The sequence below is a fragment of the Carcharodon carcharias genome, chromosome 7 (assembly GCF_017639515.1).
Source record: "Carcharodon carcharias isolate sCarCar2 chromosome 7, sCarCar2.pri, whole genome shotgun sequence".
Classification (NCBI taxonomy): Eukaryota; Metazoa; Chordata; class Chondrichthyes; order Lamniformes; family Lamnidae; genus Carcharodon; species Carcharodon carcharias.
In genome coordinates, this window is record NC_054473.1 from 87,144,124 (window position 1) to 87,160,947 (window position 16,824).

The following is a 16,824-nucleotide window of genomic DNA, read 5'->3' on the forward strand; positions in this document are numbered from 1 at the left end:
AACTTTTGAAAGCTGCTCCCTACACTGGAGTCTAGGTTGTTGTACAAGAATTGAAAAGACTAATGTTTTCAAAACTGACGCACAGGAAATACCACTGCAAACCACATTTCTCTCTGAAAAGCATCCAACCACCATCACCCTTTGCTTCCTGCAACTGAATCCATCCCACCACTTTTGCCTTAATTCCATGGGCTTCCATTTTCTAATAAGTCTCCTCACAGAATCACACAGTGCAGAAGAGGCCCTTCGGCCCATTGAGTCTGCACGGACACCTGAAACACCTAACCTACCTACCTAATCCCATTTACCAGCACTTGGCCATAGCCTTGAATGTTATGACGTGCCAAGTGCTCATCCAGGTACTTTTTAAAGGATGTGAGGTAACCTGCCTCCACCACCCTCCCAGGCAGTGCATTCCAGATCGTCACCACCCTCTGGGGAAAAAAAAGTTTTTCCTCATGTCTCCCCTAAACCTCCTGCCCCACACCTTGAACTTATGCCCCCTCGTGACTGACCCTTCAACTAAGGGGAACAGCTGCTCCCTATCCACCCTGTCCATGCCCCTCATAATCTTGTTCACTTGATCAGGTCGCCCTTCAGTCTTCTCTGCTCCAATGAAAACAACCCAAGCCTACCCAACCTCTCTTCATAACTTAAATGATTCATCCCAGGCAACATCCTGGTGAATCTCCTATGCACCCCCTCCAGTGTAATCACATCCTTCCTATAATGTGGCGACCAGAACTGCACACAGTACTCCAACTGTGGCCTCACCAAGGCTCTATACAACTCCAACATGATCTCCCCATTTTTGTAATCTATGCCTCGATTGATAAAGGCAAGTGTCCCATATGCCTTTTTCACCACCCCACTTACATGCCCCTCCGCCTTCAGAGATCTGTGGACACACACGCCAAGGTCCCTTTGTTCCTCAGAACTTCCTAGTGTCATGCCCATTAAATACTTCCTTGTCAAATTACTCATTTCAAAGTGTATCACTTCACACTTTTCAGTGTTAAATTCCATCTGCCACTTATCTTCCCATTTGACCATCCTGTCTATATATTCCTGTAGCCCAAGACAGTCAACCTCACTGTTAACCACCCGGTCAATCTTTGTGTCATCCGCAAACTTACTAATCCTACCCCCCACATAGTCATCTATGTTGTTTATATAAATGACGAATAATAGGGGACCCAGCACAGATCCCTGTGGTATGCCACTGGACACTGGCTTCCAGTCACTAAAGCAGCCTTCTGTCATTACCCTCTGTCTCCTACAACTAAGCTAATTTTGAATCTACCTTATCAAATTACCTTGTATTCCCATGTGCATTTGCCTTCTCTATAAGTCTCCCATGTGGGACCTTTTCAAAGGCTTTGCTGAAATCCATATAAACTACATCAACTGCATGACCCTCATCAATAAACCTGGTCACCTCCTCAAAAAATTCAATCAAATTTGTTAGGCATGACCTCCATCTGACAAGCCATGCTGACTATCCCTGATCAAGCCTTTCCTCTCCAAGTGGAGATAGATTCTTGTGGGAAACTTTGTCAAAAGCGTTCTAAAAGTTCATATTTATCGCATCTACTGCATTACCTTTGTCACCATCTCCGTTACCTCATCAAAGAATTCAGTCAAGTTAACCAGACAAAATTTGTCTTAACAAATCCATGCTGGTTCTCCATGATTAATCCATGTCGTTCCAAATGCAAGTTTATTTTGTTCTTGGTCATGGTTTCCAATAACTTTCTCACCATTGAGGTCAAGCTGACTGCCCTGTAATTTCATGGGGCAGAATTTTACGGACATCCCCCACTGGCGGGATCTTCTGGTCCTGCCAAAGTCATTAAAGTTTTGAACAGCCCGCTACATTTTCCAGCCCCAGCCCCGCTACGACAGGATCATGAAATTTCGTCCCCCGTTTATCCCTCTCCCCTTGGAATAACGGGATAACATTTGCAACCTCCAAGATTCCTGTATCCAATGAAAATTGCAAAGCTGTGAAAATCCCCCTATGCTATTTGTACCATTGCTTCTTTCAGCAACCTAGGATGCATTGCGTCTGGACCAGGTGACATACCAAGTTGCAGTAATGATGTTTATTTAGTATCTCTATCTATTACTATCCTACCCATAACTTCCCCCTTCTGTTTTAGTGTAACCTTTACATCATCCACTTCTTTTGTGAAAACAGATGTGAAGTATTTATTTAATACTTTAGCTATGCCCATTGCCTTCACATGAAGATTTACTTTTGGCTCTTTAATAAGCCTATTTCCCGAGCTGACCAGTTAAACTTAATGTAAAATATTTTCATAAAATGTTTTAAGCTTCATTTTAATGTTGCCTGCTCATTTTTTCATGTAACTTCTCTTTGCCTCCTGTAGTAGTAACTTTTTCAATTTCCTTCCATAATCTTCTTGGTTATTATTTAAACCTGGCTCCTGATGTTTGTCTAAACTTCTTTTCTGTTTTATTTTAACTTTTATTTCCATTCTCATCTAGGACACATTAACTTTGAGTGTCCTACTTTTACTTTAAATGGAATCTGCCTAGATTGTACCTGAATTATCTCTTCACTGAATGCCTTCTGTTACGATCCTGTTAGGGACTGTTAACATTTAAAGAATAAATCTGAATACACAGCAATTAACCAGAACTACACCACAAGATTTTATGTTTTTAAACAAAAACAAACTTTATTGTATATACAAAGAGAAATTAAGCAAAGCAAGCACACTAACAACACTGTAGTTTTTAAAGGCTTATACTATAAACTTGATTCAAATTGTTGCTTCTCCACCACATCCTACCCAACCCCCCATCTGAATTCTTGAAAATTCATTCACTTTTCCTTGGGACCAACCCAAAAGTATGCCATTGCCCTCTCGTATTTACTTTAATTCTCCTTAGTATTCCAGCTATTTCAAGAGTACAAATTTCAAGGAGTTTCTTCCATTAACTTTTGGCTAAGCAATCATCCAATTTTCCTTTACAGACCTCAAGACTGTGGACCCTTCAGCACCTTGTCCTGGCTTTGGACACACATAGACTACTTTTCCCACTCTGTTCCCACAGCTTCTGCTCTTTCCAAGCTAACTTATCAAGCTGACTGCTTTCTGCCACAAGGCTCTGTGGGGATCATTGCAGAGTTCTTCCTCCAGTTTCAAACTAGGCAAACCTTCTACCGTCTTTCCTCTTCATGAATTACAATCTGAGCTTGAGCTCCCACCCACATTCCATGTGATAAATGATAAAGTTGGTATTTTCATTGCTTAAATGCAGATTTGATTAACATTCATTCCTCAGGCTCCCCCCACTCAGTGAATTGCAGAGTACACAAGACCAAATCTGAAATTGCCCCTGTTGTTCCCAAACCAAGCTGCTTGCTTCTGTCAGCAGATATGCACAGATAGCTTAAACAAAAGAACCTTCTAATCAAGGCTTCACCTTGAATCACTATCTCTATGGCAATGTGGCATGCTTTAGGATGGTTCAAACAGAAATTCAAACAAATTATTTTATCTTCAACACAACTCTTTGATGCTGCAAACTCTTCCCCAATTATGCATTTTTACCATTGATATTTTCTGATCTGTTTGCATAATTGCTGTGGACCATATTATGATATGATCATTGTTAGCTAGATGAACTCCATCTGTAACATGCTCCACTTGCAATATTTCATTTCCCAGAACTAGATCCAACATTGCTTCGTTCTTTGTTGGACTAGAAACATATTGATCGAGAAAGTCCTCTTATGCACATATATGGGATATTCCTATTTATCCGATATCCCTACCCTTAGCACTATGTTTTTCTCTGTATTTGGGACATATAGGGTATTCAGGTCTTTTAATATCACGGCTGTATTTTTGTTATACACCATTGACATCTGAAAATAAACCAGATGCAGAAAAGAGCCTCTGTGCCCTATTTAATTTTGTATTAAAATTTCTGCTAGAATTTCTCATTAATATTCTGTGTTGTTTCCTCCTCACAGTTAGGTGCCAATGGATACTTTTTCGCCATTGACCCAAATGGATATGTCCTGTTGCACCCCAACCTACAGCCAAAGGTAAGAGATTTCAGCGCCAATTCATCCCAATGTCTGTAACAACCCTTCAGCTCAGGTGTGATGTTCTGTGAGCATCTTAACCATTTACCCACTTGGATAATGTGTTAATAACCAGAAATTACAATCCTGGACTTCATCCAGAGTCTTTGTCTGATTATTCTATCATGGGGACTCACCTTCTATCCGCTGTCCCTAGCTGGGGTAGATATTCGAATTAAATAACCCTTTCACAACTGGAGTGAGGAGGTAAGGGGAGGGTATCCATCATCAGTAATCTTTTCCACAGATGGGTTTCTACAGAAAGCCACAGATGGCAGTGTAAAGATAATGATGCTTTCCATGTGATTAATGCTTGTTACTGGCTCCTGATATTGTTACCGCCCAACACTTAAGACGGTAAAAAATGTTCTAATCCAAGATTTATTCACACATTGGCAAGGTTACATATATAAATCTTGGAATAAACCACAGTAGTAAGTCTTTGGGCAAGATAGTAGAAATCTGTTCACTTTTAAATCTTGCTGATGATGGCTTTCAATGCTATGTCATGTGTCCCCTTCTTCTGGTTTTCATCTCTAGATTATAAATTTCCGGGAGCCAGTGACTCTGGATTTCCTGGATGCTGAGCTGGAGGATGAAAACAAGGAACAGGTAAGGAGTAGCCTCTTCAGTGGAAATTAAAAGTGTATAATAACCTCAGGACTTTCATTCAGCCTTCACATACCATCATCCCTAGAAGACAGTCAGCTGTTCCTTTAAGGCATCAGGAGTCCATTTTTTCCACTATTTTATCAAAGCATTATTGGTGCCCTGCTCTCAAAAGGACACAAGCATTGAGAGAGCTCTAAGTTTGATGACTCCTCCTTCGTCCTCTGATGTGATGATGTGAGACTTTTTTCTGATAGGCTCTTACCTTGAACAAAGTCCAACGTGCTGTGTTTTTAAAAATTATTCATTCACAGGATATGGGCACCGCTGGATAGGCCAGCATTTATTGTCCATCCCTAATTGCCCTTGAGAAGGTGGTGAGCTGCGTTCTTGAACTGCTGTAGTTCATGTGGTGTAGGAACACCCACAGTGCTGTTAGGGAGGGAGTTCCAGGATTTTAACTTAGTGACAGTGAACAAACAGAGAAATAGTTCCAAGTCAGGATGGCATGTGACTTGGAAGGGAACTTGCAGGTGGTAGTGTTCCCATGCATCTGCTGCCCTTATCCTTCTAAGTGTTAGAGGTCGCGGGCTTGGAAGGTGCTGCCAAAGGAGTGTTGGTGAGTTCCTGCAGTGCATCTTGTAGATGGCACGCACTGCTACCTCTTTACATCAGTAGTAACTCTTTCGAGTACAAACCCGTTTCCATCTGTTTCAGATGAAGTTACATTGTTTCATAGTTTGCTGTTGTAAGATTTGAACTCTCGATCTTGGGGTTACAAACCCAGAACCATAACCACTTGGCTATTTAGGCCAAGCCTTTACATCAGTAGTAGAGGGAGTGAATGTTTAACCATGTTGACCAGGATGATGTTGTCACTGATCACCCATATTGACTGGGAATTGGCTCCTGTATTTTGGAGATTAGTATCACAACTGCAAATGGCAGGACAAAGAAAATCATAGGATTTTACAGCATAGATACAGACCATTCATTCTAGCTGGTCTATACCAGTTTTAATGCTCCACTTGAGCCTCCACCTACCCCTGTTCACCTAACCCTGTCAAAGGAGTCAGAATATTGTTTTTGAAGGCTCTTCTAGTGATTTTCTCGCGAGCTACTTTTTGATTTTAAGGGACTCCTTTTTCATTATCACTAACTTCTTTACTAGGTAATACAGTCACCTAGCTTCATTACCTTCTGTATTTGTGTTAAATATTTTGAGGATTTATTTCATTACATAATAAAGTAGTTCATATACCAAAGACTGTATATAAATTTTTACATTTTTTTAGCTTGAATCATTATTAAGGCTGATGATGTTAGCTATGGCTTTTGGAAATGATAGTTCTGCTGGGGTGTAAAGTTGCTGTAGGCACACAATACTACTAGGCTTATCCAAAACAAAAACAGAATTACCTGGAAAAACTCAGCAGGTCTGGCAGCATCGGCGGAGAAGAAAAGAGTTGACGTTTCGAGTCCTCATGACCCTTCGACAAGGACTCGAAACGTCAACTCTTTTCTTCTCCGCCGATGCTGCCAGACCTGCTGAGTTTTTCCAGGTAATTCTGTTTTTGTTTTGGATTTCCAGCATCCGCAGTTTTTTTGTTTTTACTACTAGGCTTATGGTGTTTGGGTCCCTTTGCAAAGCTGTTACAAATTGCTCCCATTGTCAATCCCTTGTTTGGGAGTCAGGACTGAGGGACGAGTTTAAACAGAGGTTCGGGATCGGCCTGGAGCTTGGGAAAGCCCACCCTATTTTACTATCAGAAGGAGAGGGGATAGATTGGAATTCGGAGTGAGAGCGAGGGTCTCAGGGCCTGAAGAAGGTAATGCCTCCTCTATTACTGAGTACCACTAGTCCAGCACAGAATGAGCAAAGTGTAAATCTAACAATCAAAAGGCTCTTTTCAGAACCACCCACAGGACCTGTGAAAGGACTGGTTACTGTTGGATAGAGTCAGAAGCAGGACCAGGAGAGAGAAAACCTATAATTGGAGGAGCTGGTGCACTAGCATGGGAGAGGCAGAATCTGTAATTGGAGGAGCAGCCCCTCACAGATCCTGTCTCTTTCACACATCACAGCAACTTTTGTTTCATTAGTCGCCTCAGTGATTGAATTTTTGGAGGCTTTCAAAGGTGAATTTGCCTGTTGTCCCCTTGAATTTTGAATCCTGTCCTGTCAGCAGTCCTTCTGTTCCTTTCTCCCTCATGAGTTCACTTAGCTTTCCCTTAAATGCATCTATCCTATTCACTTCTGTTACTCCATGCAAGTTCTGTAAGACCATCAAAAATAGGAGCAGGAGTATGTCATTGGAGCTCTTGACCCTGCTCCACCATTCAATAAGAGCAGGGCTGATCTGTTTGTGGTTTTAACTCCACTACCTTCTGTGGAAGAGAATTCCACAGACAAACGGCCCTCTGAAAGAACAAATTCCTCCTCATCCCTTTCTTAAATGGGAGACCTTTTATTTTGAAACTGTGCTAAAAAGTTCTAGATTCCTCCACGAGCGGAAACATCCTCTCAGCATCCACTCTGTTAAGTCCCCTTACATTTCAATAAGGTCACCTCTCATTCTTCTAAACTCAAATGAGTACAGGCCCAACCCATTCAACCTTTCCTCATAAGAAAAAACCTTTAACCCAGGAATTAACCTAGTGAACTGTGGTAATTATGGTTTTATTTGATGTGTGATGTACCTTTAAGAAGAATACATGTTAAGGAAGATCACATGATCTTTCTGCCCAATTGGAGAGTAGTGCGGGTGACGTCGGTGGTTAGTAGTGTAGAGATAGAGTTTGAAGTGAAAGCACATGTGTTAGCTGCTGCTGTAAATAAGCTTTGTAAATAAGCTAGAAGTTTTCCACCAAAGAAGTGCTGATCAACTCTATCAATAATACCAAATCGGCACCTCTCACAATAAACTGGTGACGAGGATAAACAAGTTTAACAGAAGAAATCAAGTGAAACGAAATTGGCACTGTGCCTCGCACAGTAATTGTAAGTAGAAGTCCTGTTCAACTTGAAGAATACTGCCGCCATTCAGAAGAATTGATCCTTTCGATCCAGCCATGGATGATTGGTCTCATTATATTGAACGCCTCACATTCTTTTCCTAAGTAAACGAGATTACGGGGGAAGAGAAGAGATGAGCGATCCTTTTAAGTACATGTGGGAATAAAACCTATGGCTTGATTCGAAGTTTGATGGCACCCAGTGCCCCAGATTCAAAAAACTTTGATGAATTGGTGAACCTCATGAAGAGTCATTATCAACCAAAGCCCTCAGTAATGATGCAAGGTTCAAGTTTAATAGAAATAGAGCCCCGGAGGAGACAGTTCCACGTGGCAACTGTGCCAAGTTTGAAGTAGTTCACGGAACACAGAGTTTGGTACATCTCTGAATGACATGCTCAGAGATCATTTAGTGTGTGGTGTGAATGAAGACACAATTCAGAAGAGATTGCTGTTTGAAGCGGATTTGAATTTCAAGAAGGCGCTAGAGATAGCACTGGCTGTGGAGAGGTCAGCAAGAGATTCATAAGCCATACAAGGGGCATAAAATGGCTCTGTCCTCCATATCAGACGGGAAATCCCAGCCAAAAAGGGAACAAAAATATAAGACTCTACTTCAAAGCGGGAAACAGACCCTGCTAGCTGGTAAATGAGAAAAAATGACTTAGCAGCAAAACAAGGAAGAATTTCAATAGAGGTGGAAACAAGCAGTCTTTTAATGATTGGCAGTTTAAAAAAATTGGATGTTATTTTTGTCACAGAAATGGACATATAATGAGACAATGCAAGGAAAGATTCAAGCAGGCTTTTAAACAAAAGAGAAAACCCAGTCAGATCTACAATGTAGAAGTGCCTGAAACAACAAATGCAGATATTTACTCATTGTTTAATTTGAGGTTGGAAAGACAGAACCAATATTTGTAACAGTGAAAGTGAATGGCAGACCTTCCATTTCAGTAGTTGGGGAACATACTTTCAGATATCTGAATAATGGGGGACATTAATTTAAAAGAAACAATGGCCCAATTAAAAACATACACAGGTGAAGACATTCAAATCAGGGGCATAAGGAGAGTAACTGTCCATTATGGAAACCAGTTGGCAAAGCTACCCTTGATGGTGGTAGCAGATGAGGGGCCAAGCCTCCTGGGGTGAAACTGGCTAAAGGAGATTAAGTTGGAATGGGCTTAAATTTTCCAGTTGAGAACAAGTGGGTTCCCAGAGCTACTTTGAAAGTATGCCACAGTCTTGAAGGATGAACTTGGAAAGATCCAGGGGCTGCAGCAAAAATTCATGTGAATCCAGAGGCAAACCCCCAATTCATGAAGGCGAGACCAGTATCTTATGCACTGCGAAAAAAGGTCAACACCCAACTAGACATACTTGAAATACTGGGCATTATACAATCTGTGCAGCTCTCACAATGGGCAGCACCCATAGTCCCCACCCTTAAACCCGACCAAAGCATCCGAATTTATGGAGACTACATATGGATGGTTAATAAAGTAGCTAAGCTAGACAGACACTCCATATCAAAAATTGAAGACCTGCATGCCAAGTTGGCAGGTGGAACCACCTACATGAAGCTTGATATAAGTCACACTTATCAACAGCTAGAGTTAGAGAAGGCCTCCCGGGAATTTGTCGTAATTAATACCCGCAGTGGGTTGTACCAATATACTCGATTGCCTTTCGGCATCTCCTCAGCTTGCGCCATCTTCCAGAGAACATGGTTGTCATCTATTTAGATGATGTTTTGGTGACAGGATTCACTGAAAAGGAGCATTTGGAAAACTCAGAAGAAGTCTTAAAATGTTTCTTGCAAGCTGAAGTGAGTTTAAAAAAAGAAAAGTGCAGGTTCTTAGCAAGGGAGGTAATCTATTTAGGTCACCGGGTAGATTCACAGGGCCTTCACCTAGTTGAGGAGAAAGTGAGAGCCATAAGAGAGGCACCTGTGCCAAAGAACACCTCAGAACTCAAATCATTCCTAGAAATTATCAATTATTATTGGCGGTTCTTACCCAATTTGTCCACAGAACTGGCCCCCTTACATTAACTACTCAAAGAGAACCAATGTTGGTCTTGGCAGGTGCCCCAGAAAGAAGCTTTCATCAAGGTGAAACAATTGTTGCACTCAGCCAACTTATTGGTACATTATGACCAGAAGAAAGAATTGGTGTTGCTATGTGACACGTCCCCCTACGGAGTGGGGGCAATGCTCTCCCAACAGAGGGCGATGGCACGGAAAGGCCTTTAGGTTTCGTATCAAGAACGCCCACCACAGCGGAAACGGGATACTCACAGATAGAAAAAGAAGACCCCTCAATCATCTTTGGTGTCAAGAAATTTTACCAATACGTACAGGGCCACTATTTTACAATTGTCTCAGACCCCAAGCCAATGCTAGGATTGTTCAGTAAGGACAAGACTATTACCACCCTTGGCCTCGGCAAAAATACAACGACGGTCTTTAATCCTGGCAGCATACGAGTACACTTTTGTATGTAGGCCCGGAAGTCAAGTCGTTTGCCTTTACAAGAAAATGATGAGCATGTCCCAGTTCCACAGGAACTTGTTTTATTGTTAAATTTCTTAGCTTCCTCGCCGGTATGCGGTCGACAGATCAGAGACTGTCCTGGACAAGTCAGGACCCAGTCCTATCTTAAGTATGAGAACAAGTGCTTCATGGTTAGCCATAAGAGCCTGTATCTGATGAAATGAAACCGTACTTCAACAGAAGACATAAAATAACCAGCCAGGATAGCATCTTATTGTGGGGAGCATAAGTGATAGTACCTCCAAAGGGAAGGGAGCCATTTTTAATTGAACTACCCGGTGCACACCCAGGAATATCCCAAGTGAAAACCATAGCTCGCAGCTACCAATGGTGGCCTGGGATGGATGGTGAAATAGAGAGTTTGGTGAAGAATTGTGTGCAATGTCAGCAACTGCAAAAATTGCCTTCAACAGCTCCATTACACTCTTGGGAGTGGCCAGGGAGACCATTGGTGCAGTTACACGTTGACTATGTGGGACCTTTCTTGGGAACAATGTTTCTGCTCACTGTCAATGCCCACTCAAAATGGATGGACATATATGAGGTGAAGTCACCAATGTCCTCTGCTACAATTGAGAAGTTATGTCAAAGTTTTGTCATTAACAGACTACAGAAGTAGTCGTTTCTGATAATGGCACAGCATTTATAAGTGCTGAGCTTCAACGGTTTATCAGCCTCAACGGTATCACTCATGTAAAAATTTCACCATACCACCATTCCTCAAATGGATTGGCTGAAAGGGTGGTTCAAACATTCAAGGCAGGCACGAAGAAGGTAACTGGAGATTCCTTAGCAACCAAGCTAGCACGCCTTCTTTTCCATTATAGGACAACCCCTCACACAACAACAGGTGTCACACCTGCAGAATCATTGATTAAATGCCGTCTCAGGACGAGATTGAGTTTAATAATGCGAATTTAGAGGGGAAGGTAGAAAGGAGTCAGGGAAGCCAGAAAACTAGACACGACTGACAGTCATGAGAGGAAATTTACTGCGGGAGAGACTGTATAGGTGAAAAACTTTGGAGAAGGACCAAATTGGTTACCCAGTGAAATCAATGCAGTGACTGCACCTCTATTCTTACCACATGGTGGTGGGAGGCCGAGTCACACAGAAACTTGTGGACTGTTTAAGGAAGAGAGAAACAAATCACCAAGAATTGGTTCCACCAGTGTTCACGACTGGGACAGTGTTTCCTGTTGAGAGTACTCAGCCCAGTACAGACATGTCTGATGTTCCTCTAAAAGTTGAGGATACAGAACTGCAAGTGCCCACCAAAGCACCTGATGTTCAGGCAACTCCAGAAAAGGGGGTTCCTGACAGTCATAGAAGCTGAGCCGCTCTACATGCATAAGGAAACCCCCAGAAAGACTGAATTTGTAAATTACTTATCAGTGTAAATATTTTGCTGTCTTGAGAAAATTGTACTTGTAAATATAAAATGTATATCCGAGTGAAGGAGAGGGATGTGGTAATTACGGTTTTATTTGATGTGTAATATACCTTTAAGAAGAATGCTTGTTAAGGAAGATCACATGATCTTTAGCGCCCAATAGGAGAGTAGTGCGGGCTACCTCAGTAGTCAGTAGTGTAGAGATAGATTTTGAAGTGAAAGCACACATGTAATTGCTGCTGAGTACCTTTGTAAATAAACTAGAAGTTCTCCACCAAATAAGTGTCTGCTGATCAACTCTATTAATAGTACCAACCTGGCCACCTCACACAACATGAACCTTCCCTGAAATGCCTCCAATGCAAGTAAATCGCTCCTTAAGTAAGGAGACCAAAACAGTTCATAGTACACTAAGTACAGTCCCACTAATGCCCTGTACAGTTGTAGTGAGACTTTCCAACTTATGCTCCATCCCCCTTGCTTTATTGCCATCCTAATTGCTTACTGTACCTGTATACCAGCTTTTTGTGATTCATGTACAAGGATACCTGGATCCCTCTGTACCATAACATTCTGCAGTCTCTGTCGACTTAAATGATATTCTGCTTTTCTCTTCTTCCTGCCAAAGTGGACAGTCCAATATTTTCCCACGCTATACTCCATCTGCCAAACTTTTTACCCACTTATTTAACTTATCTATATCCCCTAGCAGACTCTTTGTACCCTCCTCACAACTTGCTTTCCTATCAATCTTTGTATCGTTAGCAAATTTGGTTGTAGTACGCTTGGTCCCTTCATCAAAATCATTAATATAGATTGTAACTAGAAGAGGTTGCAGCATTGATTCCTGTGGCACCCCACTGTTACAGTTTACCAAACTGACAGTGGCCCATTTTCCCTTGCTCTCCCTTTCCTGTTAGTTAGCCAATCCATGCTAATATATTACCCCCAACACCATGAGCCCTTATCTTGTGAACTAATTTTTTATCTGACACGTTATTGAATGCCTTTTGGAAACCCAAATACACTGCATCTGCTGGTTCCCCTTTATCAACTCTGTTGTTACATCCTCAACGAACTCTAATAAATTTGACAAACATGATTTCATTTTCATAAAACCATGTTGACTCTGTCTGATTGTATCATGATTTTCTAAATGTCCTGCTACTACCTCCTCAATAATGATTCAAGCATTTTCCCAATGACAGATGTTAGGCTAACTGGCCTATAGTTTCCTGCTTTCTGTCTCCCTCCTCTCATCAACATAAGTGTTAGATTTGTGGTTTTCCAATCTTCTGGGACCTTTACAAAACCTAGGGAATTTTGGAACATTACAACAAATGCCTCCACTATCACTGCAACTATTTCTTTTAAGAATGCAGGCCATCAGGTCCAGGGGACTTATTCGTCCTTCATCCTATTAGTCTACCTAGTACTTTTTCTCTAATTATAGTGATTGTATTAAGTACCTCCCTCCTTTTGCCCCTTGTTTTCAACTATTTTTGGGATGCCTTTTGTGTCTTCTACCTTGAAGAGTGATACAAAATGCTTGTTCAAAGTTTCTGCCATTCCCTTATTTATCATTATTAATTCCCCAATCTCATCCTCTAAGGAACTACCATTTAGCTTCCTTTTTATAAACTTGTAGAATGTTCCACATTCTCGCACTGTACGGGTAGAGAAATTTCTGCTAAGTTCCCTATTGGATTTATTAGTGACTATCCTATATTTATGTCCCCAAGTTTTGATCTTCTCCATAAGTAGATTCATCTTCTCTCCATCTACCTTATCAAACCCCAGTTCTGGTACTATCCTTGTAAATCTTTATTGCACATTTTCCAGTGCCTCTATATCCTTTCAGTAATATTGGAGATGTACAAGATCTGACAGGATTCTCCTCCCTCCAGTACTGATGATATAGCAACAAATTGTCAGTTGCTCTCATCTTTTTTCAATCAAGTCATTCTAAGACACTGTAATCCAAATACATTTTGATAAGTATTTCCTATTTTCTATTTTAGTCCTGATTCCGCTTGTCTCCATCAGGTTAATATTGGGCAAAGAAGCTTTGTGTGAATCACAGGTAAAGGTTGGGATTGGCAGGTTCAGGTTCATCACTAATTCAGAATTAATTCATCCCACTTGTATGACACTTTTAAGGCTAGCAGGAGCCATCCCCTTCAATGAATGCACACTTCCTTCCATCACATTGAAAAGAAAGATTAGTTTCATGTGCTGTCATTTTCTTTTTGTTTTCCATATTCACCACTGTTATGCAGATCCGGAAAATCATGATTGATAAGAAGAGTGGGAAAAGTGCCTTCATAACTCTACTCAAATCCCTGGATGAGGTAAGTGGATCACCATTTGTATGGACTTCTCTGTAGCTTGACGGTTTCTTCATAAACAACTTATGGTGAAGATCAAACTAAGACCATACCCCAAAATTCATGAAATGGCCTTATCCGACTGTAGGAATGAATAACATCCCAGTGCAAAGATACAGGCTGGGATTTTCCGTGCCCGCTAGCATCAGTCGTGTTTGGTGGCGTGAGCAGACAATATGGTGAGAAGACTAAAAATCGGTTTCATGGCGTCGTGAAAACAGTTTGCAATTGCCCGCTCCACCCGCTAATGGTGGGCTGCATTTCCTGCCATCGGACATTGGGAACCCCATTGTATTACATCTGCATATCATTATAAACCCAGCCCACTGGAATTGTCCCCACCAATGGATCGTCCGCCCATGTAGGCGTGATTGCATGCCGAGATGTTTCACAACATCATATACTAGGCGTGCACTTGGTGGGCTGCACTTTGAGGGGAACTCAGTACACAGTAACGTTGCACAGTGCACGCCTGGGTCACCTGTTGGACTTCAATGTTGTGGCATGTTGGGGGTGGCTGCCTGTGGTGGAAGCGCATTTGTCTGGTGGGGGTGGTGGTGCAAGGGTTGCCCTGCATTTGAGGTGACTTCGGGAGTTGGGGACAAGAGTTGCCCTGCAGTTAAGGCAACTTGGGTGGGGAGGGGCAAGGGCTGCCCTGCGGTTGAGGCGACGTGGGTGGGGGGGGAGGGGTGCAAGGGCTGCCCTGCGGTTGAGGCGACATGGGAGTGTGGGGGCAAGGGCTGCCCTGCGGTTGTGGCGACATGGGAGTGTGGGGGCAAGGGCTGCCCTGCGGTTGAGGTGACATGGGAGTGTGGGAGCAAGGGCTGCCCTGCGGTTGAGACGACTTGGGGTGATGGGGGCAAGGGCTGCCCTACGGTTGTGGCGACTTAGGGGGATGGGGGCAAGGGTTGCCCTACGGTTGTGGCGACTTGGGGGTGTGGGGGCAAGGGCTGCCTTGTGGTTGTGACAACCTGAGGCGGGGGCAAGGGCTGCCTTGTAGTTGAGGCGACTTGGGGGGGTAAGGTCAAAGGGCTGCCCTGCGGTTGAGATGACTTGGTGAGGGGAGGGAAGGGCTGCTCTGTTGTTGAAGGAAGTGCACGAGCACATGCAGGATGGGGGGAGGTGGGCTGGACAAGGGAAGTGGCTACACCTTAGGGAAACCTTGTATAAGTGACCATTCCCCCGCAGCTGAGACAGTTCAGGTGCAGTCAAGTTGACATGTGTGGAGTCCGGCCACCAGCTTTTCTGCACACTCAAGAAACGCAGGGGCATCAAAGTACCACAAAGTGTTCCAGATCTTTTCACTCCTCGGCCACAGACTGCAAACAATTGAGAGTTTTAGTGGACTGCAGGACAGTTGGACGACTGGGCATATTGTACAATCTCCTTGCTAAAGTTAGCCATGGAGCAGTCACTGGTGGAGGCGCTCACAGCCTCTTGCAATGTCATCATCCTGGTTTGGACCAGTCCCCTCCATGGTTCAAGCTAACAGTGCAGCCTTGCAGTGTGGGTTAGGAGAATGCCTGTGTCTGAGCTGAGAGCACAGCATGCAATCAATGGGCGAAGCTATGGCTAATCGGTTGGATGGAGTGGGGCGGAGGTGGGTGGGGTTTCGGGCAGTAATGCTGTGCAATAAACTCTGGCCAGCCAAGTGGTGGCCAGCACTCTCCGGGATGTGTTAAGGGGCCTTCAGACTTAACCAAGACAGAATCTTAGTTGTCGGCGGTGGTTCCTCGGAATCGAGGATGACGCCGGTCAGGCTTGGTGAGACTTCAGATGACTGCGGAGCCCAATTCTGGATCCAGATGTCTTCCCCAGTGGGGCACGTTGTTGCGCAGGGGAATGGAAATCGCAGCCCAGGGCTGGCTTCCTTCTCCTTCCTCTGGCATTGCTGTTCTATCTTGCTGTTCCAAAGTTTAGTTTTTTCTTGTTTTGACCACATAGATGGTGTCCCGCTGGGTGGTGAAAGCCGCCATTGCGGCCGGTAGGTAAAACGTTGTTTTATTCGCCTGCTACCGTACTTAGTACAAATCTCAAAGCTCAAAGTATATGTAGGCTTGAGCATTAATGAGAGCTGTGGCAAAGTGCTTTATAAATCTTTCTTTGCCACCCTACCTGTTGACTTCACCCATTAAAACAATAGGCCCCATCCCTGAAATGCACAGCTTGACAATAATGTCTCTAAACAAGGTGTTGGACTTGGTATGATCAATATTCTGATTTTTTTCAAACCTCTGCACCAAAAGGAGTATTTCTTTATTCATGAAGAAAGAGGGAGGTGGGTTAGCCAGACATCATGCACTTAAAGCACATTTTCCATTCATAAGGGAAATGCAGCATTGGCTTATTTGGGGATATGGAGCTGGATGTACTTTGTGCAGGGAACTGGAAGCTTGAGCTAACCTTCTATTACTTTGCCTTCACCTGTCAATAGAACAGAAAATGGCAAGAGGTGGGAGGGAATGTTGTCTTATGATGAGGAAAGGATCAGTGGGGTTGGTTATTATGAAAAGATGTCTTAAAGAGGCAGATAGTTCATGTGAAATCCAAGGTGTTGCCAGGTTGAAACCTCGCATTTGAGTACAAATGCCCATCACACTCAGGTAACAGTCAGATCAGGTGTGCTGCAGAGTTTAAATGACTATCTTGCTGTGTTCCTTTTTTTCAGAGATATATTGATGAAGTAGCTAGGACGTACACATGGACCCCAGTGCAAAGTGCTGATTACAGGTAACATATC

The 16,824-nt window shown here is 43.0% G+C and overlaps 1 protein-coding gene across 1 annotated transcript in view; it reads left to right on the forward strand.

Moving 5' to 3' along the window:
* Positions 1-16,824, forward strand: part of cacna2d2a (calcium channel, voltage-dependent, alpha 2/delta subunit 2a) — a 758,554-nt gene that overhangs the window by 588,612 nt on the left and 153,118 nt on the right. The window contains exons 17-20 of the mRNA XM_041191642.1: positions 4,010-4,084; positions 4,664-4,735; positions 13,977-14,048; positions 16,753-16,814. Of these exons, the coding sequence (XP_041047576.1) occupies positions 4,010-4,084; positions 4,664-4,735; positions 13,977-14,048; positions 16,753-16,814 (281 nt within the window). The remainder of the gene's footprint in view (positions 1-4,009; positions 4,085-4,663; positions 4,736-13,976; positions 14,049-16,752; positions 16,815-16,824) is intronic.